This window comes from Passer domesticus, chromosome 16 (assembly GCF_036417665.1).
Source record: "Passer domesticus isolate bPasDom1 chromosome 16, bPasDom1.hap1, whole genome shotgun sequence".
NCBI lineage: Eukaryota > Metazoa > Chordata > Aves > Passeriformes > Passeridae > Passer > Passer domesticus.
The window spans coordinates 9,067,199-9,093,016 of record NC_087489.1 but is presented as its reverse complement, the minus strand read 5'-3'; the positions used below and the strand labels follow the sequence as shown (position 1 = coordinate 9,093,016).

General features: G+C 47.8%; 1 protein-coding gene and 3 long non-coding RNA genes across 6 annotated transcripts; 3 read left to right on the top strand and 1 right to left on the bottom strand.

The window, feature by feature from the left end:
* Positions 1-640: 640 nt before the first annotated feature.
* Positions 641-1,659, top strand: LOC135282274 (uncharacterized). The gene is made up of 3 exons (XR_010348545.1): positions 641-807; positions 920-1,097; positions 1,415-1,659. It is a non-coding gene; the product is annotated as an uncharacterized LOC135282274 (long non-coding RNA).
* An 11,339-nt stretch (positions 1,660-12,998) lies between these two features.
* On the top strand, positions 12,999-16,756 carry NPBWR2 (neuropeptides B and W receptor 2). Of its 3 annotated transcripts, XM_064391694.1 has the most exons (4): positions 12,999-13,031; positions 13,197-13,398; positions 13,681-13,834; positions 14,333-16,756. In XM_064391694.1, the coding sequence occupies exon 4, from the start codon at positions 14,951-14,953 to the stop codon at positions 15,947-15,949; it is 999 nt and encodes a 332-aa protein (XP_064247764.1). In that variant the 5' UTR covers positions 12,999-13,031; positions 13,197-13,398; positions 13,681-13,834; positions 14,333-14,950; the 3' UTR covers positions 15,950-16,756. The 3 variants fall into 3 exon arrangements, with proteins under 3 accessions (XP_064247764.1, XP_064247765.1, XP_064247766.1); XM_064391695.1 differs by lacking the exons at positions 12,999-13,031; positions 13,197-13,398; positions 13,681-13,834 and adding an exon at positions 13,865-13,974; XM_064391696.1 differs by lacking the exons at positions 12,999-13,031; positions 13,197-13,398; positions 13,681-13,834 and adding an exon at positions 13,997-14,057.
* A 2,907-nt stretch (positions 16,757-19,663) lies between these two features.
* On the top strand, positions 19,664-20,814 carry LOC135282094 (uncharacterized). Its single transcript, XR_010348427.1, has 3 exons — positions 19,664-19,800; positions 20,035-20,206; positions 20,707-20,814. It is a non-coding gene; the product is annotated as an uncharacterized LOC135282094 (long non-coding RNA).
* Positions 20,815-22,225: 1,411 nt separating this feature from the next.
* LOC135282238 (uncharacterized) lies at positions 22,226-24,127 on the bottom strand. The gene is made up of 3 exons (XR_010348517.1): positions 23,942-24,127; positions 22,828-22,916; positions 22,226-22,717 (listed from the first exon to the last, which is right to left on the bottom strand). It is a non-coding gene; the product is annotated as an uncharacterized LOC135282238 (long non-coding RNA).
* Positions 24,128-25,818: the final 1,691 nt, after the last annotated feature.

Sequence of the window (25,818 nt, the reverse complement as noted above, 5' to 3'; positions counted from 1 at the left end):
TCTCAAAGGAATTGGGATCCATATAATTGTTAGAACAGAACCAGTGTCCCACCATCTTCCTCTCCACTGTTATTAATTTTGTACATTTTGAGGCAAACCTGGGTCTAAGGCTTGCATCTCTCAGTTCCTGATGCTATTTGCTACCCTGCAGCCTTGACTGGCCCTGATGTGACTGACTGCTGGGCAAGTGGGGCTGGGGATGCTCAGCCTGGAGAGAGGAGACACTGGGAGGCCTCACTGTGGCTGTGCAGGACTGGAAGGCTGCCCCAGGAAAGAAGGGGACAGAGTGTTCAGCAGGGCCTGTGCTGACAGGACAAGGGGGATTGGCTTTCAACTGCAGCAGGTTGATTGAAGCTGCATCTAGGGAAGCTGCTCTTTTCCACTGGGGGTGGTGGGGCACTGGCCCAGGCTGTGCACAGAGGCTGTGCATGCCCCATCCTTGGGAACAGGGCTCTGAGCAGCACGCTCTGGGGGAAGACTGCTCAGCTGGGAACAAGATGTTGTTCTTCAGGTTCCCTTGCAAGCCCAACCGTTCAGGGACTCCATCATTCCATGGTCTCCACTGTCCACTTCAGATGGAGCCTGGGAACTGTGATGTCACAGCCCACGCTCCAGCTGGAACGTCCAGCGCCCAGCAAAGGGCACAACACAACCGCTGGTCACTGTGTTGACACACTCTGCACCCTGCTCCTGCCCTCGCCTTTTACTCCTCTTATCCCCCTGATACCCCCATCATTCGTGACAGCTCCTGAGTGACAGGATTTCATCATCCAGCCCTGCAGGATGCTCCCCTTTGTTCTGACGATGGTATGGTGCCATTCCATGGAGGTGGACACCCCCCACCTGCCCGGGTGGGCTGGAGCTCTGTGGGGATGGAGTGGGACAGGGAGCCCACTCTGAGGTTTTGCTGCCTCTGCAGGCTGTCCCAGACAGAGAGGAAGAGATGGAGATAGATACTAAGATTGATGTGGAGGAGAAGATGGAAATAGATGGAGAAGACCCTGGAGAGGAAGAAATGGATGTGGATGTGGAGGAGGAAGAACAGATGGATGTGGATATGGAAGAGTCCATTGAGGACATGGACGTTGATTAAGAAGGTGAGGAAGAGGCCATGATCTTGGCATGAAGAGCAATGCCAGCAGCAGGACAGGCAGAGTGGGTCTCCTGCTGCCAGGCTGGGGCTGGGCTGGGTGCTCCCTGCTCAGGGACATTGTACCCAGGGCACTGCATTCTGGTGGCCATCCACAGCCTGTCCTGTGCCTGCTTTGCTCCACAGAAGCTCCATGCCAGACCCAGCCAGGCTCAGTTCTGGTAGCAGAGTCCTGCTGCTGGGCCAGCATGTGCCAGCCTGGGGGCACATGCAAGAGCCCTCTGTGCCTGACTGGAGTGACCGTGGCATTTGCTTTTCTTCCAGGTGCGATGGACAGCACAGAGTGGGACACCACCCTTTTGTATATATGTTCACAGTTCGTTGTTGTTCTTTAGAAGATAGATTTTAGGCCTGTTTTTGACTTCTGTAAATACGTTTCAGATAGTTTTGTTAGGTAGGTTTTTATGTATATATGTTCTATTGATTGTTGTTGTTACATTGTTCTTACAATGTAAATATGTTCTGTATTTTTGCTGTTCTTCTGTAATAAACAAATTTTATTTTTCACACCCCAGTTCTCCTTGTATTTGCTTGAGGCACAGGCAGCATTTTGCAAAGTTGTAGTTTCCACTTGCTCCAGGTTCCCAGGGCTCGATGTCCCTGGCACAGCCACCCCAGGAGTGGGGGTCCCTGTGCACAGAGGGGTTCCCCTGACAGAGGTGAGCCTCTCCTTGCAGTTTCTCTGGACACACTTGGGAGCTGTAGGGGCAAAGCCCAGCGTGCCCTGGCCCATGGATCCCATGCTGGAGCAGGGCTGAGCCTGTGTGCTCCTGCAGAGCCTCAGCCATGGCTCTTCCCTGGGCAGCCCCAGGGCTAAGGAGGGAGCACTGGGCTGTGGGCAAGCCCTGCTCCTGGGCACCCTGAGGGGCTGGAGCCAGCCTGGAGGGAGCCTCAGCCCTACATGGACCAAGATTTCCTTTGGAAAACCCCCTCTGTCCCCAGACTCTGGTGAGCACAAGAATTGACCCTCCTAGTTAAAGGTGTGACGTTAATTGGCACAAATTTGTCCCTTGCACTTTCTAGCACAGCAAATGTCAGTGCTTGTAATCCCTGTTCTGCACACTCTGCTCAGACAGAAAAACATCTGAACCTGAGGGAACATCTTTAATTAGCACCAACCTGCAGAGAGCTACAGGGGGAGAACCTACCCCCAAGCACCCAGAGAAATCCTTGACACTGATAGTCTGGGGCAGAGCTGAAACTAAAGTATTTTAATGCCAAGAGAGAGGAATTTTTATTGCTGAATTCATTCTGCAAGAGCAAGAATGGAAGCTTTTGGTCTCCTCACCTGCCACAGATGTGTATTGCCAAGGTTTCTTCTGGGTTATGACTGATTTTTATTAATCTGTTCAGAACTCTGATGCTGTTCCTGGCTAAGGTGCAGAGATGATATTTCAGAGCCAGATGAGCTCAGCACATTTTGTGCAATGCAGAATTTCCAGACCCAGACATTCAGACCATGCAAACTGATACTTTTTCATCTCTGTGCAAAGATCAGTATTAGGACATCCCTGATGTACCACACACTTCTCAGAGCTGTCCCTTTCACCCAGCTCTCCCCAGTCACTTCACAGACTTCACTCCAAGCAGTTTCTGATAGAGCTCAGTAGCACATGGGATTTAATCCTGGTTTTTCTTCATCTTCTCCAGAGCTACCTCCAGACAGGGTGTGTGGGCACTGTCTGACAGCAGCAGCATTAACGTGTCACCTCCCTGACACTGAGGTTCATGTCACAACTTTTCATCAAAAGCAGCAAATCAATGATTCCTACTGGGTCCCACAGAGTTCCATGGGGAGTTTGTGTGGCTGCAGTACCAGCAGCGGCTCTGGTGCTCAGGAATTTCAGGAGGACATATAGAAGGAATCAGCCATTCACAGGGAAAAACACTTACTTTTCCTCTCACTAAAGTCCTGCCAGTTTCCCTCCTGCTCAGGTTCCTAAGATAATTAAAAGCAGCTTTAGGAGCAGGGATAGATGATGGGAACTGTCCCAAGACTTGACAAAATTTCTCTTCTCAGGCCTCACAATTCCAGCCAAGGAGAGAGGAAAATCATGCATGAAAGAGGTGTGAAATCAAAGCAGTAATCAAATTTAGGTATAATGAGAGCAGCTGAAGAGGTTTTCAATGTTCAGAACAAGATTAGCCGCTCCAGGCACAGGAGGGATGTGACATTTTCCCCGCTGTAACAACTCTGTGATGCAAATTGCATCTCAAATCCTCCTCCCCAGCTCTGGGACCTGTTCAGCCACAAACGTGGTGCTGAATTTTTAAAGCAAAGTGGAAGCTGGTCAGAGAGCTGATTTGCAAATAAAAATCACAGAGGGCACTTTGGAAGCACCAGCTGGAGCAGAGAGAGGCAGAGCCTGGCCCCGAGGTGCAGCACAGCCAAACATGCCTGAAACTCTAAGAAATTAAAGAACTTGTCACTTGTTTTCACTCAGGAGTACAGAAGGTGCTTTATGGAATCCCTGCCTCCTTCACACTGCATCAGCATGCAGGAGAGCGCAAGGATGAAGATTACAGCACCTTCTGCTGTTGCTTCCATCTCCTGACTCAAATTTCACCAAAATCTATCACCATTGGGCCTTCCCAAAGTCTCAGATTCAGTTGGTTCTTGCAGGATTTCAGTTCTGAGGAGCATGAAGGGAGAGAAAGGCACTTGCAGACACCAGAGATGCAAGTGGTGCCTGAGGTGCATTTCACTGCCCAGATTAGTGCCTCTAAAACCATCCAAATCAGCCCCTTGGACAGCACCAAGCCAAGGGCAGAACACCAGGGCCTGCACATGGCTGGAAATGCCATTGTTTAATATTCCTCTCCCAGTCTCTCATTTCATGGTGCCATTGCAGGGGTTAATCCCATCACTCAGCAGCAATTCTTGGCAATCAGCTTCAGATGGATTTTTAGTGCTGAGCAAATAAGAGGCAATTTTACTTTGTCTCCAATGAATGAAATTTCACCTAAATCAGATGAACTCTGTGTTCTGAGGCTGGCCAGGCACTAACCACTGCCAGGTCCCCAAGCCTGGATGGCAAACTGTTCTAATATTGAAAAGTTAAATTTATTTGGCTTTGTGTACAAGATTATTCTCTCTCAAAGGAATTGGGATCCATATAATTGCATTTCCAAGCACTAAACTCAGACCAGCCACAAAGTGCACAAGAGACAAGAAAAGAAATAAAGATTTCTAAGGAGATGGAAATTGAATGCTGAGTTTTTCCCATTATAGAAAGTTTCATAAATTATCACCTGCCAGTTCCTTGCCTTCACTTGTGTGGCCACCACTGAATACATTCACAGATAAGAAAATGTTTGTCCTCCTGAAAACTGGGACTAGAAGTAGAAAAAGGCTCAGATATCTGAATTAAAGGACAACATAATGAAAAGAGCTGCCTTATAATAGCAAGATATGATGGACAGCAGGAATAACTGAAGCCAGCAGAGATAAGTCCATGAACTATTCATGCTACAAAGATTTCTGACAAAACCTCCAATAACCCAAAAGCAATGTTTTGTCTGGCAGAGCTGATAGAAACCCTGTGCATTTAATTCAGTCATTGACAGCAAATGGAGATCAGCTTGAAGCTCCTTTGGTCCACTACTAATTTTTTTTCACCCAGAAAATGAAATTACATCTACTCTTTGGGAAGAAATTACTGCTTTGAGTGGTTCAAGGCAAAGAGTTTCTTCCCAGACCCACTCATAATCAGTCACCAAGAGAAATATTTTCTAAAAAGATCTCTTCAAAATTTTGGAGTGACTTTCAACATAAATAACTTGGTTATTTTGCTCAAAATGATAAGGGAATTGAATTGGGCTCCCTCAGCTTAAAAAGAAGTGTTTCTTCCTAGTTCTTCACAAAGAGGAACAAAACACTTTGTTGCAGCAAACTGAAGGGAGGAAGAGGTTCCTTTCCCCCTGAGCTGCACAATAGGAGACAATTTTGTTGCCAAGAGGCAACAAAACCCAGCCAATTTCCAGGTTTTTTGTGTAAGGGAAAAGCTCTGAGGATCACAGCTGTGGGAGACACAGAGAGGGAGGAGCAGGGATCTGCTGGGGGTTTTTGGGGTGGGGGACAGATTAAAGAAGTGTTCAAGCAAAACCCGTGAGAGCTCAAGACTCCATCCCTCAGAGGAGAAACTCGATTTGACCCAAATGCCATTCAAATCCAGCAAACATTGAGGCATTTCCCCAAGCTCTGCTGGGCCATCAGGTACTACCCAAATCACTCGGTGGGAGCAGGGCAGCAGATCCCTGGCATGGGACAGAGATGCTCCCCTGGGAAGCCGCCTGCATTGCCCATGGGACTCACAACTTCTAAAGACCCCAACATCTAAAAACTCCACAGTAAAAGCCTTTAATTTGGGGTTTCACTTCTCCACTTGTCTGTTGTCACTAGGCAGCTGCTCCAGTTCAACACCCTTCTGATGGGTACAAATTTTCTCCTAATTTCCAGCCTAAACAGAAAATTATTTCCATTCATTCTTCTGTAAGTACTGGGAGCTTGTACCTGATTTGCTCTTCCTCTCCTAGTGTGCATTTGCACAGATAAAATGCCTAAGCCAGGAGCATTTCCTTGTTTAAATCATGTCATTTATTTCCTTCCCATATAGTTGCACAGAGTTAGCACTGGCTCAACACTCAGAATGTTGACAGCACAAAGTCCAGTTCTCACACCAACTTCTCCAATTTTGGACCAAGCCTGCAAAGGAAATACAGCAAAGAAATTCCAAACAGGGGCCCTAATAAAGGTAATAAAATGCCACATGCCTATGTTTGCTGCAGGGAAGAACAGTGCTATTTATTAAATCATTACAAACAATTAAAGCAGCAGAGGGGAGGAAGACAGCGCTATCGTTGGCAGCTCCACAGTCCTCTGCCCCTGGCACGAATTTCATAAAGCACAAATCTCCCAGCAGAAATCCCTCAGCAATTGATTTCCTCCTCGTGGAACACAGCAGGCACACACCCTGGCTTTCCTGGCCAGAAAAGAAGAATTTGCCTCGACGTTTTTCCCAGCCACGCAGCTGTGATGTCAAATCCCCCTCCCTGCCCTGCCAGGAGATTCCTGAAGTGACAACTTTCTGTAGGGTGACAACCCTCTGGAGAGGCACAGAGAGCTTTGTGTCAGTGTAAGGCACCCCCACAAGGGCACATCCCTCATTCAGGCTCCATCTTTGTTCACAAGCAGTTCCTAGCAGAAAATTCGCAGTGATTGCATTTCCCCAGAACAGGTAATTTCAAGCACATTTTTCTCTTGAGCTGTTCTGCCTTTCACAAAAGCAGCGTGCCAGGGATTGCTTTGGAGCATCAGGAAACATAGCAACACCCAACAGCAAAGACCATCCAAAGCCACTTATCAGCTCATCCCTCCATCTCCTGGACTCGCTTGAATGCCCGGGAGAGTCTGAAAAGCCAACTGTTTTCCAAGAAACTTGTTGTTTATTGTGCAATTGAAAGGTAAATGACAGGGACAACCAGCCCCACACAGGTGCCTCAGACAGGGGAAGGAGCAGGAGGGATCCATCCCTAACTGGCAGAGGTGCAGCTCAAGTGATGCTCACTCACTATTTGGGTTGCTTTTTGTTGCTTTTACATTAACAATGCATCTCCACACCACAACTGTTCTCCCTCCCTGCAGCCACATGAAGAAAATTCAGTGGTCTCTCACCTCTTTCTGGCCTCTCTCTGCCTGAAATAATTTTTTCCCTCATACAACCAGCAAAACAGGGGTTGTTTTCATGCTGGAAATAAGTCCACAAACTCGTGACTGATTTCAATATGGAGAACATCACTACAAACCACCCATTCCTCAGATGCCCCAGGGAAGCAGGGAGGGAAATTTGACAACAGAGGTGGGAACACCAGCCATGGGTAACAGCATCATATTCTGCCTCTCTCACGGATGCTTTTCTTCCCAGTCCAGAAAATTCCCTGTCCTTTTTAGGGCTGCAGAAGGCTGCTGTTTCCCCACAAAATGAGGAGCAAACCAAGCAGGAATGCTGCAGAACACCTCTGTTCCTGTGATATTATTCTGCCGAACCCATAAATCCGCAGAAGAATGGGCACTGCCAACTCCTGATTGCAGAGGAGGGAGTTCGTCACATCCTCCCTGTAAATTAGGATTTATCAGAGATGGAGAATTGATTGCCAAGTAACCTGCAGAGACACAAAACTGCTTTGCAGTTTTCTAGGACCCACTGAGCAGTACAAAAAGGTTATTGATGCAGTTGGGGACTGTTTCTGTACAGGATGTGCACCTCCTGACATCCCAGGCGGGGAAAAATTTACTTAACATTTGCAAGGAGAAAGCAATTCTTCTCATTAAAAAAAAAGGAAAAAATAAATAGAAAATCAACTTCATGGCAAAGAGCCTCAGTAAGAGTTTGCAGAATTTGGTGAAAACAGGTCATTTACAAGGAAATAATTTTCATCTGCCTTCAAGTGGAGCTGTGAAGCAGGTGGAGATGGAGATGTCTCAGGCACTGAGTGTGCTCCTTACTGACAAAATGACACTGATATTACCAAGTATTAGAAGTGAAAAACTTCAGTGATAACTCAGCCCTCCAACACAAAACACCTTCTCCCACGCAGTCAGCACTTGTCTGAAATCATTCCCCTTGGCAGGAGGCCCTGCATGGCCTGGCGAGTTCTGCACTTCAGAAATTATTCCCTGTGGAAAACACAGAGGTGTACCTTTATTTTTTTGCTTTTTCTGCTTCTCCTCCACAAGCATCCAAAACTTCTTTTTGGTGTGGTTATCTATAATTTGCATCAATATGATTTCTGATGGAGGCTTTATTTACCCAGCGTGCTGTGAAAGCCCCAGTCAAAGACCTCAGAGCTTCCCTCCCCAAGGAATTATATTTGGGGCATTGCTTTGGGGCTCAAATTAGATTTTAAAGAGAGAAGAGCCAAGATTTTCTGACTGTCACTGCCCTTTTGGCTGTTTCTGGGGTCCACACTGAATCCAGTCCCTCCTCCACTTGCTCAAGCATCCCCACTATGGCCACGAGCATGGGGGGCTGAGAGCACCAGCCATAAACCTCATCTTGCAGTAATCCCTTCCCTCTTCCTTTTATCTTTTGCATTTTAAATTATGAGTTTTATAGCACACAATTTCCTACTCAATTCACCTTAGTTATCCAACTTACATTTTTCTCCATCACACTGACATAACCAACACAGCTCATGCTCTTAGCACTGAATTTTCATGAGCACATACATGGCCACAAGAATTATGATGTCCTATTTAAGTAGGTCAGGCTGGTATTAATTGTAAAACAGAGCTGTAATAAATTACTGCAGCCCAAAGCCAGAAGCAAGTTTCACTAAGCTCAAACCAGGCCTTCTGCTTTTCCCTCTTTTCCTTACAATAGTTGATGGTATTGTAAACTTGGTACTCCACAATTTCTGCTGGCCAAAAGAGTGTGGAGAAAGGTGCCAGCTCTGTGTAATTGCAAGGGAAAACGTTGTTCCAGAAAACAGATTTCATCTGTTTTGTTGGTTTGGGGTTTTTTACAATGAACATTGTACAAAATATTAGACCATTTCTAAAACATGATATTAAGGTGAAGATGAGTCATTTCACTGTCATAACACAAAAGGGAGGGGAAAGCAGATTGAACAAAGCAGCAAATTCATTCAGCAGCAATTTGCACTCCATAACCCTCTGGTGCTGAGGCTTTTAGGCCAGAGGAGCTCTGCTATTTAAGCAGACAAGGCAGCACATTAAGCTGTTGCTTAGAGATATTGGAATATATTGCACAGAGCCTGCTCCCCGGTGAGATCCCTGAAGGGCTCCAGGCTGCTTTTCCAAGGATGCATTATGGCCCTGTTGCAGTGCTGCTGTTTGTACAGACTCTCAGCTTTTCCAAGCAGGTCAAGCAATGACAGAAAGGGTGACTTTGCACAAGTGAAAGTTCAGGTGGCGTTAAAAAAGTCAAAGTGAAAACTCATCTAACTTGGATGTGGCAAATACCAAGGGCTCTTAGCAGCTGTGTTACAACCAGCTTAATAGCAGCTAAATAATGTATATTCCTGCCAGGAATGCTGATGGATCACAGCACTGCAGGCACAGGAAGGACAGGGATCCAGGGAAGAGCTGGTTCCTACCTGCTGACTCACACTAACTTTGGGCTAAAAACATCCTTTTATTTTGGTTTTGCTCTCATCCTTTGAAACTAGGATTTCTCCTTATGTCTTAGTCTTCAGCTGTGCTGAGGAACCTCCTTGCACGCGCTCTGTGCACATCTGATCAAGGCAACCAGCAGGAAACAGAGCCCTGCTAACAATTCTGTGGTCAAGAGAACTCCAAAAGGAAGCAATCAGCTGTGCCCCAGAGTACTGCAGCACCAGGTCCCATCACATCCAGGGCTTTTTCCTCACAGGTCCCACAGGCAAATTACACAAAAGTTGTCACTCATATGGGCTGACGGAAGAACTCTGAGACAGAGAAGCAGAAAAGCTCCAAGTCCAGAGGACCAATCGACCCCATAGATTGATGCAGCAGATTAGCTTCTCCTGCTTCCAGAGTTAAGGAGGATGAGGCAGCAGCATCTCTGGCACAGTCAGAGCCATGGGACAGTTTATGCCCACTCCTTGTGGCAGCACTGACACAAGGGAAGCCTCAGGCCACTACTCTGAGCCTCTCACACGCCACCAAGGTGATGAGCAGCACTGGGAAAGGGGACAGTCCACTTCCAGAAACCTCCCTCTTCCAAAGGGCTCTGCTTTCAACAAACTGAGCTGGCTCAGGGCAGCAAACCAACCACAGCACACACTCACTTCCAGCCCTGGAGAAAAACAGGAAAAAATGCTGGAGAATAAAAGAATCCTGGAATGGAAGCAGATTTTAATTTCTCTCTGGAGCAAGGCTGCTTGAAGCCAGACCAGCAGGGAGTGGGAGAGAAAATGAGGGTTTTTAAAGCAGCATTCCCTCTGCACTCTAAATTCTCACAGATATGTATTAATTGTAGCAGGACTGGAACTGCGTCCTTGCTCCCACTGTCACGAGTATCTACCAGAGCTCCCTCAATTAACACATCTGACAGCTCAGCTCCTGCTGGGAGCCAGGCAGCCTCTTGCAATGCCCCTCATCCTCCACGGCTGGTGGCACCTCTGGGTGGCCCCAGCCAGCACCACGGGGCTGGGGAAGGTGTGGTAGAAGAGCGAGGGTCTCCAAGAAGTGCTGGGAATGTGGGCTGACCCATTGCAGGAGACTCCCAACCTCTTTCCTGGCTGGCAGGGAGCAAACAGCTTCAGCCAGCCACCCACCAGCTCCTGGTGCTACAGCTTTATTCCCCATCACAGCTGCTCTGAGGAAATTGCCAGCACGGCGTTTGTGTCGATTGCTCCCCTGCAGAGACAGACGGGGCAGTTATTGATATGTGCTTTCCCTGACAAAAACAGGCTGTTTATGGACTCGTTACTCCCATTTCCCTTAAATCACTTCCTGCACCCCTTTGCCTTCACTGCAGCTTTCTGGTGGGCAGGATGTGTCACCAGCCCCTGGATCCATGACAATTATCACCGTTCAAAAGCACTTTCTTTGCCCACGATTCACCAGTTTACGGATGGGGACATTTGCCCTGCAGTCACCCCTCAGCACCTGCAGCTCTTGCCTGGTTCCCTGAGGTGTCCTCCAAGGTGAGCAGCATCACCTGCCTAAGCCTGGCTCAATATGGTTGGGAAGGTTTTGGGGGGAAGCAGGAGGATGTCCCAGCTTGTGGGTGAGTGTTATCCTACAAATAGCCTGACCAGGCACACTTACCTTGCCAGAAGCAATTTCAGACATTTCTCAGGACAGCAGGTCCTGTTGTGGTAGGACAAGGAGCCAGGCATTGCAAGAGGCTGCCTGGCTCCCAGCAGCTTTAAACAGAAGGAGGGAGGATTTAAATTAGATATAAGAAGGAAGATATTTTACAGTGAGGATGGTGAGGCACTACCACAGGTTACCAGAGAGGTGGTAGATGGCCCATCCCTGGGAGCACTCGAGGTCAGGTGGGATGGTTCAGTTCTGAGCAATCTGATCTGGTTGATGATGTCCCTGCTCATTGCAGGGGGGTTGGACTAGATGACCTTTAAAGGTCCCTTCCAACCCAAACTACTCCCTGATTCTATTATTAACCTGCAATGCTTTTGAAAGCCTGAATGCTTCATACAAATAAATCACCTTAATAACCAGTGACTGCAAGACAGCCAGCCGAGAACATTTTGTTTTGGTAAACAGATTATTGATTGTATATCTGTGTCCTTGAGATGAACTTGACTCCTTGACAGCAGCAGGAGACCAACAAAACAGGTTCTCCATAACTCCACAATGGTGGATGGCCTTTGTCTGGAGCCAGCAGCACATCAGCTTTAGGAAGGCAATAAAGCACCACTGACTGAGCACTGGCAGGGATTTCCCCCTCCCTAAAATGCTGCCTTTTCTTTGTTTGCACAGCTGACCCAAGCTGCACAGTGTGCACATGGGCTTCAAGAGGCAAAGTCCATCTCCATGGCACAGATTTGCCAGGAATAAAGTCTTTGGCCCTGTGTCACTGTGCTGGTGATGGAGCTGTTGGCACAAAAGTAGGTCCAAGCAGCTCTGAGGGAAAGCACAGCTTGTGCCCTTTGTAGCAGCATCTCCAAACCAGTGCTGTATTTCCAGGGCTTTATGCCACTATAACATTTATAATCAAGGGATGCCCAGCCAGAGAAGACAAGAGTAAAACATTCTCTCCAATCACTCCCCATCACACCAATATACATGGATCTGTTTCCCCTGTGCACAGCCTCTGGCCCTGGTTGGGCCTAGAGACACACAGAAGAAATATTATCTCTGTTGGTAGAACAGTTCCTACTGCAAAGCAATTTCCTACATGAATTTAGATCTGTTGGCAATTGTTCTCCCCAAAGCAAACAAGTTTTATTGGAGAACCAGGCAAGACGCTCCAAAAGCAGGTGCCACTAATTTGTTTGGGGCATATAAGCAAAAGCCCCTCTCCCCACACCAGGCAATGAGCTTTAATTAGTCTCCATCTCATCTCTGACAGGTTATTTTAATCAAGCACATCCTAACCAAGGCACGGAGAGCATGTTCACTGTGGATAATGAGGAGTAAGGCACGAGGCAGAGGGTAAAGCACAGGGGAGCATCATCAGCACCACAGCTCCTGCAGCCCCCTCAGCTCCCAGCCCCTCAAACACACAGAACCCAGGCACACGACCCCTGGCCATGGCAGCATGATGCCAATTCCAAGATAATATAGTTTGGGAAGAGAGAGAACAGCTTTTAAGCTATCCCAGAGACATACTTTATGCTGAAAACCAGAAAGCCTCAAAGGATTGTGAATGAAAAATATTTTAAAACCCTTTTGTCCCAGGGAATAGTTACAGATCAGTAAATGTAGCATCACATTCTCCTGAATTTTTCTGCCTTCCTGTATGTTTTTCTCTGAAAAAAGACAACAGCAGTTCCTGGAAACTGCATTCCCCCTGCAGACCTACCAAAGCCTTGCTTCATTTATGACTCCTTAAAAACCACATCAGCTTTCCCAAAACAGGCAAGAGGAAAGCTCCAGGGGTGTTACGTCTGAAGAAGTATCATCCATATCATTCCTATGCAATATAATTGGACAATATAATTCCTGTTTCATTTTCCTTAAGTCCAGCGTCTGGTTAGATTTTGGCCACAGTACACAAAATATCTTGAAGGGTTGTACATTGGGCATAAAAAAAAAAATCCCATCTGCTGAAAAGTCAGTTATAGCCAGTGCAGTGAAATGTTATACTCCTACCCAGCTACTGGTGCACAATAATCTTGCCAGAAGAATATAAAAAAACTTCCAAAGAAGAGGAGCAAAGTCAAACACAGCTCTTGGCTACTGGCTCAGGTGTGTGAGCTGGCCCTCCTGGTTAAATGCACTCAGCCAGGCATGGCAGTGATGGATTCCTGTGTTTTCCCTTTCCTTGTCTTGAAACAAAGGTCAGGCAACATTTAAAAGACTAAAGGAGAATCAAAAGACTCTTGATTTCCTTTTTCTTTTTTTTTTCTTTAGGGACATGCTGGTCAAGTGATCTTGCATTGTTGCTCTGTAACCTGGGGTGCATTTCCAACAAGCTTCACAGGACTGCTGCACCTCCTGATGCACTGTGAATCTGAAGGATTTCACTGAATTTCCAAAGCCGGATCAGAGACCCAGCTGGAGAAACCCAGCCAAACTCCCTCAGAGCAGCCGAAAACAGCACAGTTCTTGCAAGGTACGTCTGTTTATTTGTTTATTTTGCACGCTGTAACGTGGCTCACCCTCCTCCTACACACTTTGTTAACACCAGCCAAGGTTCCCTGTTGAAGCAGTTTAACCCCCTGCTTCCCACAGTTTCACTCATCCCTCACTCAGCCAGTCCTGGTGCTGCCTGTGTCCCTCAGCATCTCCCTCCTTCCTGAAGGAAACATCCACCCTATTTGCTATTTTAATAACCCTGCAGAGATAAACCCCTTGTTTCCCCCCTTCCTGATCTGAACAAATGCTAATTGCTCAGACACGCAACGCGCACACACAGAAGCATCGTGTTGATCTGCCTGCAAATCCCGGAACGTCAGCAGCCCAGAGACCCTCCTCCAGCTCGGATTAGAGGGAAGAGGCTCAGCAGTGCGAGCAGCAGGTGCTGGAGGAGGCAGCGGAGCCGCTCCCAGGTAAGGGACACTTCAGCCCTCCGTCCCTAACGCCGGCAGTCCCACTCGCTTCATTGCTGTGACAACAAAGGGGAAGAGAAGTGAGGCACTTCTCTTTGCAGAGCCTGGAGCTTGCCAAACCTTTGATCTTCACAGAGAGGGTAGGGGTCGGTTGTTTGTTTATTCCCTGTGGAGGAATTCTTGGAAGTATAGGCAGTAGTGATGGATGTGGTAACTGCTACAGGTGGGATGATTCTTGCCGAGTCTCTAAAGTGGATTTGCTTTTTTAAAGGGTACTTTTCTCCCTCTTCCCTGATTAACCGTGAACTTCTGAGATGTACAGGTTTGTCTGTGCCAAATTCGGGGTGCTGCCAGTTGTTTGTACTGGGGATGGTTTTCAGAGTGAGTAAATTCATAGCCCACCCTTGCTTAAAGGTGTACTTTGATTGCAGGAAAATCCCTTTAACCATTAATTTCAGAAATAGTCCCTGAACTATTTCCCCCTCCTTCTTTTGCTAGGGGACCCTGGGAGTGGGGAGTAGCAGAAACTTCTTCATTGTTTGTGAAATCCCAGTCCGTGAAGAGCCTGAACTCCGACACAAAGACAGGTGCTAATTAACCAGTGGAACGCTTCTGCTCCGGCACCGACAGTGAGAGCTGTGCCAGAGAAACAGCAGCCATCCCTCCGGTCCTCCAAGGGCTGTGAACAGCCAGCCAGGCACGAAATTCCCACTTCTGCCTCCTTGTAACTGCCGAACTCTCACTGCAGACAGCTGAACAGGAGCCGCTCAGCTCCCCCAGCAAAGAAAAGCCAAAGCTCGTCGGAATGCTCTTGGAAAGAAGAGTTCCTTGACTTATTTAGAAAGTCATTCGTTTCTTGGTTCATGGAGCCTTATGTCTTCCAAACATTTTTTTCTCCCATCATCACTTCAAAATTTAACTTCTCCAACAGGGGGGAGAGGTAAGTTAGGTGGTCCATGAACCCTCAGAACTCACCTTTGAAAATAAGCTGCATCTAAATGAGGTAACAGCTGCTTCTCACAGGAGGGGGAAAAAACGCAACCAAACAAAAAACCTCTCACTTCTGCACTAGTGAGGCTTTCAGTGGTATCTGAGGGTGGTCTGTGATCAATAGGCATGGGAAACATCTCCTTTTGGGATGATCTGAACAGCTCCTGCAGCAACGCAGGCAACAGCTGCTACCTGGAAAACAGCATGAGGTTCAATTTCACCCTCCAAGAGCAGGCAGCTGATTTCTACGTTGTCCTGCCCGTGATCTACTCTGTGATCTGTGCTGTGGGGCTCACAGGCAACACTGCTGTCATCTATGTGATCCTCAAGGCCCCCAAGATGAAGACTGTGACCAACATGTTCATCCTGAACCTCGCTATCGCTGATGACTTGTTCACCCTTGTCTTGCCCATCAATATTGCAGAGCACCTCCTCCGCTACTGGCCCTTCGGAGAAATCCTCTGCAAGGTCATCTTGTCCATAGACCACTACAATATCTTCTCCAGCATTTATTTCCTGACAGTGATGAGCATAGACAGGTACCTGGTGGTACTGGCCACAGTCAGGTCCAAGAGGATGCCCCACCGCACGTACCGAGCAGCCAGGATTGTCAGCCTGTGCATCTGGATCCTGGTCACCATCATAGTCCTCCCTTTCATCATCTTTGCCAATGTCTACACCGACGACCTGGAGATCAAGAGTTGTGGTCTCAATTTCCCCAAGCCTGAGAGGTTCTGGTTCAAAGCCAGCAGGATCTACACCCTCATCCTTGGCTTTGCCATTCCGGTATCCACCATCTGCATCCTCTACACCATGATGCTCTACAAGCTGAGGAACATGCATTTGAACTCCAATGCCAGAGCCCTGGACAAAGCCAAGAAGAAAGTCACCATTATGGTCTTCATAGTCCTGGCTGTGTTCCTCTTCTGTTGGACCCCCTTCCACCTGGCCACCATCGTGGCTTTGACCACTGACTTACCCCAGACCTCCATGGTCATCGGGATATCCTACTTCATCACCAGCCTCAGCTATGCCAATTCATGCTTGAATCCCTTCTTGTACGCTTTCCTGGATGACAGTTTTCGGAAAAGTTTCCGGAAGTTGCTGGAATGCAGAACTTCTTGAACAGGGGGTTGGGGCTGGCAGGTCCCTGCCCTTCTAGGGATTTTCAGGGGCAACTTTGCAGACTGGAGAAGTGGCCAATGAATGCACAACGTCCTTTCTTTTGTTTACATGTCATGTGTGGTCTGTTTGTAACCTTCATCAGCAACAGGTTTTGTCGTGCCCACTTGCAACTCTTGTATTTCCCCTCTTTGCTCCTACCAACTTCTCAGAGTTGCATTTCTAGACCCTGATTTTTAATTTCACCCTCTGAATTATTAAGGACAGAACATTTCCTTTTCAGGGGTGTACTTGTGCCACAGAGTGGTCCTTTATTGCCATCTGCTGTACAGCATGGACAGGCTGGAGACCAATTTCCAGATGAGTGCAAAGCTCAGTTCTTTGTCACTAAGTTATTAGGGAGAATTGTTTAATGGAGCAGAGCTAATGAGCACTTTCAATGAAACATCAGTAAAACCGAGGATGAGTATTTGGAAGAGAAAAGAAACTATTTTCAATGTTCGTGTATGTTCCTGTGTGTTATGGCTTTCTTTTGATTTTGAAGGATGTTCATTTTCCACCACACCACAAATTTCCTCTTTTCTGACTTGTTAAATTTAGACCAAAAGGAAGATTTGAGTCTCAAAAATAGTGCTAAACAGCACACCATACAAATACTATAACAACTGTGAGAACTTGTATTAGAAATCATATTGAACTAGTTGTTCCTGTTAAGTGTCAAATACATATTTATTTAAGAGTGAGTAATGAAATAAACTTCATGGGGGAAAAAAGTGACTGGTCCTTCTTTCACAAGAGAAAATTTTTGCTACTTGTGCCATATCTTTGCTATATATATTGCATTTTGCCTATTATAAAATAAAACACAGTAGTTTTGCAAGAAAATTAAGGTGTTTTGTAAATCATAAGAGAAACTCTAGTGAGCACTGCAGATATAAAGTTTCTTCTTTCACAGATAAATAGTCAAAATACTTGAACAAAACCAGGACTTGACTGGGAGAGTGTGGAGATCAAAAACTCCATATTAAAAGCTTGGAAAACTTATTCTCACACCCTGTAGCCCTGCGAAGTTTGTATGTTACTGGTTTTAGGAAGGCTGTCCCCCGACCCCAGGTACCAAGCTCGGCTCTTACCTGTCTAAATTCCCCCAGGAAAGTGCAGGACAGGGAACACAAAAGGAAAGGAGACTGCAGTTCTCAGCTGAAATGGGCTCTCAGAGCCAGGGGTGGGTGTGGGTGGAGACCCCGGGTGAGACTGCTCAGGAAAATTCAGTGTCCTGAGCACCCCAACACCAAAACTGACAACCCTCAACACCTCGGGATGGAAATTTCATTTACAGGAAACTAAAAACAGATGTGTGGATACAAGATCGCTCTGTTGCCTTCTTCATATTAAAGGTGCTAACTGTGGTAGAACAGTGAAGGAGAACACATTCTTCCAGGCAAAACTTCTCCAGGAATTTTGCTTTGGCGTGGTTGCCACCTGCAGGTGGAAAAACCTCTCTGAGTGAGAAAACTGACTCAAATTATGTCACCTCTCACACAAGCTGCCCAATCAGCTGAAACATCGCTGTTCATTGGCATTGGGGCTCTAGGAAAGGCAATATATTTTATGAAGTATAAAAACTACTGTATTTTTTTAGATGGAAAGGACCTTTTCAGCATGAGTTACCCACTTCGGACATGACAATGATGTTGCTGGAGCTTTTTCTGTTAAATCACAAGACATGACAGTCACAGAAGTACAGCATGGCTCAAGCAGGGTTAAATTTCCCAGCACCGTGTCCGCTTGGGTTTGAATATCTCCAAGGATGGAGATGCCACAGCTACTGTGGACAGCCTGTTCCTGTACTTCACCACTCTGGCAGTGAATTTCCTTCCTATGATTTAATGGAATTTTCCATGTTTCAGTTCGTGTCTCCTGTCCTCTCACTGGCCATCACTGAGGACAGTCTGGTTCCCTCTCTCTGAACCCTCCACAGGCACTTCCAGACATTTCTTGCATGCCCTGACCCTTCCCCTTCTGGGCACGAGCAGCCCCATCTCAGCATCTCCCCACGGCAGCATCCTGCTGCATCCACGATTTTCGCCATGTCAAACGCCTGGCACGAGCCTTGTCCCCTCGTGTGGGTTCCAGGCTTCTAGGAGAGAAGGATTTGCATTGGCCAGGTCTCCTCCCGTGGCCAGGAGAGGCTGCGGCTCCCGCGGAGCCCCGGGGCCGGTGCGGTTCAGCCCGGCGGCACTAAGCGGCACTCGCAGCTTTCGGCTCAGCATCGCTGCATCCCCGCAGCATCCTCGGCCTCACACACAGCCTGGCACCCTGCTGCTGCCGGGAGCCAGAAAATTCGGCCTTCCCGTGCCTGGGTGGACACTCAGAGCACAGCATCCGAAGCCAGGCTGCTTCGGCTTCTTCTGGGAGAGCAGAGAACACCTCCAAGGAGACGCTTGCCCACTCCCAGCAGCAGATCTCCCCAGGGAAACCCCACACGCCAGCTCGTTCCTTTGAATTTCCTCCCACTGCTGGGGCTGGCTTGTCACAGCAGCCCACATCAGCTGCATCTTGAACACTGGAAGCAGGGAAATAACCCCATTAGCTATTCACTGCATAAATCCCCTCCAAAAGCAAGCATCCCGTGTGAGGTCTGCAGGGCCGCAGGAGGCTGAATTAGGAACCTCAGGGCTCCGTCCTCCTCCTAAACCCTTCCCAGCCAAGAGCAGGGAAGGGAGCTCAGCCTCAAACCGAGGAGATTTCCTCCTGGCACAGAGTGTGCTGTGTTAATGTGTGACAAGGAGCGGTGCAGCCGCGCAGCTCCCTGGACACGGCAGGAGCTGGAGCCTTTCTGCTGCAGCAGCAGCAGGTTCCTGCTGCGGGGGGGAATCACCTCCCTTCTGTCACACCCGTGAGGACACAGCCCTGGAGGACTCTGCTCCATCATCCCTGGCAGCCATTTCCTGCCCTGGAACAGGAATTGGGGCTCGTATTCCCACTGCAGGCATCGGAGCCAGGGCGGGGGATCGGAAGCAGTTGTTGCTTTTTAAGTCTTCGTGCTGCAGCAATATTGGCTGCTTGGATCAATTGTCCTCATCCGAGCCGTGCTGCAGCTTGTTCTCCCGGGAAGCTCTAATCCCGCGGGTCTTAGACAGTCTCACACTGCCTCCCTAAGGCTGGTCACGATTTTTGGGGGAGAAAAGAAATAATGCCCCACTGAGAGTTGAAGGCCTGGCTCTCAGAAGCATCTTGATGTGAGAAAAATATGAAAATAAAAATTAAACATGGATAAGTAAAAACTTGGACTGTAAAAGATGAGAAGCAGAAGGGTATCCAGAAGATAGTGTTCAAATCAAACCAAGAAAGAGAGTTTGTCCCTTCCCTGTACAACCTGACACGTGTAGCACTCACCTTGTTTCCTTGGGACTGCTGGAAGCCCCTGGGTGCTGGTGAGCCACTGATGGTCCCACCATGAACCCAAGGAAATGGTGACCCTCCAGCTTTACTGCCAATTTTGGGAGAAACAAACCCAGTTTCGTGCCTTCAGAGGGTCTCAGCACATCAAGGTTTGACATTTCCACCTGCTGCTGAAGGGAAGGGGGACTTCCCAGGCTGGATTCCTCTCACAGTGAGTCAGGAGGTCACCTGAGGATCCTCTGTGGGCTGTGGGACACAGCCCTGGCAGCTCCCTGTCCCTGCCCAGGGCAGAGTGTGTGGGTGTTGCCCCATCCACACCACCACTGCAGCTGAGGTTGTGCCTGGAGCAGTTTTGGGGTGATAAACTTGTTCTGTGGCAGCTCTGAGGCCTCCAGAGGAGCTCCAGGATTGTCATCATGGAGTGACAGGATGAGAGGAAACGGCCTCAGGTTGTGCCAGGGGAGGTTTGATTAACATATTAGGAAATATTTTTTCACCAAAAGGGTGGTCAAGCCCTGGAAAAGGCTTCCAGGACAGTGGTGGAGTCACCATCCCTGGAAGTGTTCAAAAAACCTGTGTGTGACATTTCATGGTTTAGTGGTGCACGTGGTGGTGTGGCTGAGTTGACAGCTGGACTCATTGAGCTTCTCTAAATTTAATGATTCTATGATTCCATTATATAGGCATCCTCAAGAAAATCTTTCTAAAGAAACACCTGTTGAAAAACCACAAACCCCATTTCCCTCCCTCCTCCTCCTTTTGACTGGAAGTGAGCAAGAGGAGTTAATTTAAAGGCAAGGGCCAAGAATAGCGACTGTAAATATTGCCATGAGTCCTTGTTGGCATTTGTGTTTGGTAAGTGAAGATGCAGAGGGAAGGATCAAAGCTGCCTGAATGGCTTTTAATTACAAGCCTTGATTGTTCTATTTTCTCTCAGAAAAATACTGCAATTATCTAACAAAGCTCTTCAAGTGGAATTAGACACTAGCCCCAAGCTTCAAGGGCTGTTCAGTGGCTATTTTCTCTTTAAAAAAGAAAGTAAATTTGATGTGTAGATAAAAGCCAGGCGCTCTGCTTACTGCCTACAGCCAAGTCTGGTGCTTCCTGGGTAAACAGAGGATGGGAAGCTTTCCCCACGAGGAAGTGAACAGCCTGGGGGGCACCAAAGGCTGGTGGCACTCTTCTAAAGCCCCCCACCACAATGTTCCCTGGCTGGCTAAAGTGGGGCTCTTCAGCATCCCATGTGGGAAGGGGGAGTTCCCTTTGAGGGTAAAATGAGCTATAATTTGGCAGCAAGACCTTTGTCCTCATTTTCAGTTTTCCTGATATGTTTTCTTTCTCTGTCTTTCACCAAGAGTTCTGCACATCTCCATCACCTCCCCTTGCTCCCATGCTTCTCCTGCACAGCTCATGCCAGAAGTGTGAGACACCTTGGGAGTTTCTAAGGTCCAAACCATCCCCCGTACAAGACTCAATAAACCAGCTGGATAAGGAAATCAGAGAAATGAGGATTCCGTTTCATAAACTTAACCCTCAAATGAGATCAGAGAGTGGTAATTAACAAAAATTCAATGCAATGAAAAATCTCTCGAGACCCAGGCTGCTGCTGCTCAGCATTGATGGAAATCCTACGGATGTAATTAAATTTCCCTTATCCGTGTGATGAGTTCAGTAGGATCCTTCATGCCGTGGGTTCAGCAGGATCTTTCATGCCAGCTGAGCTCCTTCATCCACGCTGACCAGGAGCTGGGGTGTGAGGCTGATGGCCACCACTTCATGATGGATGGGGCAGGTCAGAGCCACCAGCTCACAGAATCACAGAATCACGGAACCACAGAATCATACAATCATAGAATCACAGAATCAGACTCACAGAATCATAGAATCACAGAATCACAGAATCACAGAATCATAGAATCACAGACTCACAGAATCACAGAATCATAGAATCACAGAATCACAGACTCACAGAATCATAGAATCACAGACTCACAGAATCACAGAATCATAGAATCACAGAATCATAGAATCACAGAATGGTTTGGGTTGAAAAGGACCTTAAAGATCATCCAGTGTCAACCCCCTGCTGTGGGCAGGGACACCTTCCACTAACCAGGATACTCAGAGCCCCATCCAGCCTGGTCTTGAACTCACCCTCCACAATTCCTGGGGATAGCCCCAGGCAGAAGGGCTCGGTGGCATTGCTGACACTCACCAGAAGATGAAGCAGTTTTCCAGCCAAACACATGCAAATTAAACCCCGGTGCAGATGCCAAAGCAAAACACAGGGAGAGCCCTGGTTGGCTTTCCACTGCCACCTCCCAGTCCCCTCTGGAATGCAGGGACAAGGGTAAACACCAGCACCAGGGGCTGGGCTCATTTTCTGCTCCTTTACACTGGGTCCCTGGAGGCCGGTGATTATCTCCAGAAATTTTAATGTCACGAAGGTTGGATAGATGACATTTAAGGTCCCTTCCAGCAGAATCCATCCTGTGATCTATGATTTCCTCTGTGGTTAAACAAAGCAAGAGCAGTGCAAGGATGAGATCAGGGAAACTCCAAAATATGTGAGCAAATGACCTGTGCATGTGGAGAAGTTGCTATTAATGACTAACACTGAGCAAACATTAAGTAGCCAAATCGCAATATGGGGTTTGTTTCACACAGAGGAAATCAACCTGAAAAGCCATTAATCTTAATTTCATGTTGACTACAGAGCTTCTGTTTTTATTCCTCGTCACTGAATGAAATCAGCATGACATGAGCTGTTCTTGGAGCATTCACTGCACATGCCAGGCTGGAAACACACAGAGAAACTGATGTTTATTGAATGGACAGAGCCAGCCCAGGCTCTGCCTGGGCTCCTCTCTGTGGCCAGGAAAATGGTGATCTAATGCAGCCAAAACCAGTCTACAGGAAGATGCTGATTTTTTCAATGGTTTCCTTGGAAAAATCAAGTTTCCTGCTTGGTCTCTTGAAGGATCATTCTTCGTTTCACTACACTGAAAATGAGCTGTTTGGCAGTGCTGGTGCTGCTCCAGGCTCCAGCCCTCCCTGCCTGGCTTCAGGCCCAGAGGGGAGGGAAGCAGCCGTGCTCTCCCTGACCACTGCTGGCAGCAGGAGACTCCATCAGCACTGCAGCTACATCCTCCCTCAGAAATAACACAGACTGGAGGAAAAACCCCTTTTGCTGCAGGAGTGGGCTGGTTGAACAGGATATGATTTCCTCTCAGAGGCCCTTCCAGCAGTTCAGCCACAGGAAGACCAAATTCCCAAGAATCCTGCTTATGGCAAAGGGTTGGAACTAGACGATCTTTGGGGTCTCTTCCAACCCAAACCATTCCAGGACTGTGAGATTCTGTGAATCTGAACATGGGAGATGTTGTACTGTGGGGTGAAGGTGATCCCAGCTGGGGTAGGATATTATTGTGCATTTTCTAACCCAAGGACAGTGCAGGAGTTGCTGAAGCACAAACCTTGAGATGGGAGAAGGGGCTGTCTGTGTCCCCCAGCACAGTGGAGAGCTGGCATCACTCCTTCCCTGCAGCCAGACAGGATCTCTGCACTGAGGGAGAGAGAGCAAAGTCAGTTTACATGGTTCAGCAGCATCATTGTTGCCAAGATACAAAACCATGTTGCTTTATTTATTGATTATTTCATTCTGTCATGCAATCTATCCAGGCTTCAGAGTGCTGAAAGCAGGAACAAAGGGAGTTTGTGAGCCATGGGCCTCTTTGATTTAACAGCACCCACTCTAATAGCAATCCCTTTGCTTGAAATAATCCTAAAACTCCCTCTTTCAAAGGGAGCTGTGACCTTGGTACTTCTGCTGCCACATTTTGAGCAAGGGTGTCATGAATCTGAATCCCCAGTCTAAATAGGCAACAGGGCAAGTGCCTGCAGCCACTCAAAATAGGCATGCAGCAGCTCAGACATGACAAGAAGGAGTCAAAAAAAAACCCTGTGCCAAACATCCATCAGCATCACACAGCACATGCTCTACTTTCTTATAGTCCATCTCTGTTCCTCACACAGCACCAGGACTTTTGGCTTATGGGCTACTCTTCCCACATTCCATTTCCTAGAACCACAGAATCACAGATTGGTTTGGATGGGACAGAATCTTAAAGGATGTTTCATTCCAGCCTCCTGAGCTCCTGGGCAGGGACACCTTCCACTAAACCAGGTTTTTTCAACCTGGCCCTGAACATTTCCAGGGATGGGGCAGCCACAGCTTCTCTCAGCAACCTGTGCCTCACCACCCTCACAGGGAAGAATTTCTTCCCACTATCCAATCTAACCTGACCTCTGGCAGGTTGAAGCCATTGCCCCTTGTCCTGTCACTCCAGACCTTTGTCCAAAGCCCCTCTCCAGCCCTCTGGAGCTCCTTTAGGCACTGGAAGGGGCTCTGAGCTCTCCCCAGAGCCTTCTCCAGGCTGAACATCCCCTGCTCTCTCAGCCTGTCTCTGTAGCTGAGATGCTCCAGCCCTTTTTGTGATCTCTGTGGCCTCCTCTGGACTTGCTCCATCAGGTTCCCTTTGTCCCGTTCTCTCCCTTCTTCATCCTCCCCACCTCACAAGCAGTCCTCACCACTGAGATGGGACAGCTTTCCCTCCTACATGTGCTGCTGCTGGATTCTACCCTCCATCCCTCCCCTCTCAGCTCCGTGGCTCTCCTCAGCAGAGGAGAAGGCTGGTGGGTGAGATCTGTTCCTTCAGACTGCCCTGGGCAGGGGCTGGGGGTGAGGATCAGGGGTGGGAATAACCAACAGATTCTGCAGAGTCACAGCAGTGAGCTCAGCTGGCACAGAGATCCACAGGGCAAACACAGCGTGAGCCATGAATGCACAATCAGGGCTGCAGCCTGGGATGTGTCCGAAGGAGATTCTCCTGTTGAAGGAAGGAGAAATTGGCTTTTGCATAAATAGCCACAAAAATAGCTGAGGGGAAGCACAGCAAAATGAGTGGGCTAGCAAGCTGGAGTTTTTCTGGCAGAGCCTGCTTTGCTGCCAGTCTCAGTCTCTCTTTTGAGCAGATATCAAAGGCTGCACCCACACCAGCTGCTGCTGGAGATCCTTTTCATTTAAAAAAAGGAGCTCTAACTATAGAGAGTAGCCACCTTCCCTATAAAGCATTTCAGAGTGAGAGGCATCCTTCTCTGGACATGCATTGTTGTACCCTGCAATGATATTCCAGAGTTTCCAGAGAGAGATTGGAGCCCAGTGACAGCTCTTTAAGTAGTTAACAAACCTCCCTGGAGAAAAAAAAAAAAGGAGAAGATAATTTTAAAAAAGAAAGACATATTTACAGTCTAACTTCTCATGAAAAACTTGTGAAAACAGACGTGGCAACTGCTCAGCCTCAGGCAGAGTCTTCATCAGGCCAAGTCTGGAGCTTTGGAGCAGGGGCAGCACAAGGGCCCAACACAGCTTTGTTCTTTCTGCAGTTGGGGTTTCTCCCACCTGCTGCAGTTGTCCCCAGCCCTGGGGCCAGAGGCATTTGGAGCAGGGGAAAGGCTTTGTGGCTCCTTTGGCTGTGGGCTTGGGGAGAGGGACTTCAGCTGAATACTCACCCAAAACCAGTGACCTCCCCAACCTGCAGCTCAATAAAGGGTAACCCAGCATATCCCCAGCTCAGCTCTTCCCACAGCATAAAACCATAAACCACAGAACATCCAGAGCTGGAAGGGACCCACGGGGATCAGAGATGAACTCCTGGCCTTGCAGAGAACAACACCAAGAACCCCACCATGTGCCTGAGGGTTTTCCATCCAAACCTCGGTGAAAGTGTAAATTCTGCTCCTTATTTTTGCTGTTAGAAGTTGTACTTGATGGATGAATTGATGGAGGGGGGAGTGTTGTTGGCTGAGGGAGAGGAAGGGAGATCTGGTCCTTGCAAAGCCAGATCTCTGCCCAGATTTACCCAGAGCCAAGGAGCTGCTTGGGGCAGAGCTCATCCATCCAGAGGTCATCCATTCCTCAGCCTTTTCCAGCACTTGATTTCAGCCAGCAGCAGCAGAGAGAATACTTGGTATGTTAATAAATCCCAAAATACTGAATAAAGCACTTTGGTTTATGGTTTTGCTGTTAGAACTCACCCCTGGATACTTATAATTAACTGAACTAGTAGAAAAATAAGGATTTCCATTTTTTTTTCTCACCAATTTACTTTTTTCTTTTTTAAGAAGAAAATCACCACTGCTAATAAAAAACCCTCTCCTGATATTTACCTGCTTGGGTAGGAATATTGATCTCTGCAGAGAGAAAGCACTTTCTTTATTGCACATCTCACTGTCCAGTCCATCTTTCCTACAGAATATGACCTTGGCTTTATTTTCAGAGCAGTTCTGCAATTTATTGTTCTCCGAGGTCACACCTAACCCCATAACTCCTGGGAATTGTGGGGAGAGGAGGTGGGAAGAGCTTTTTTCATCCTGCAGCAGACTTCACCTCTAACAGCAGGCAGCTG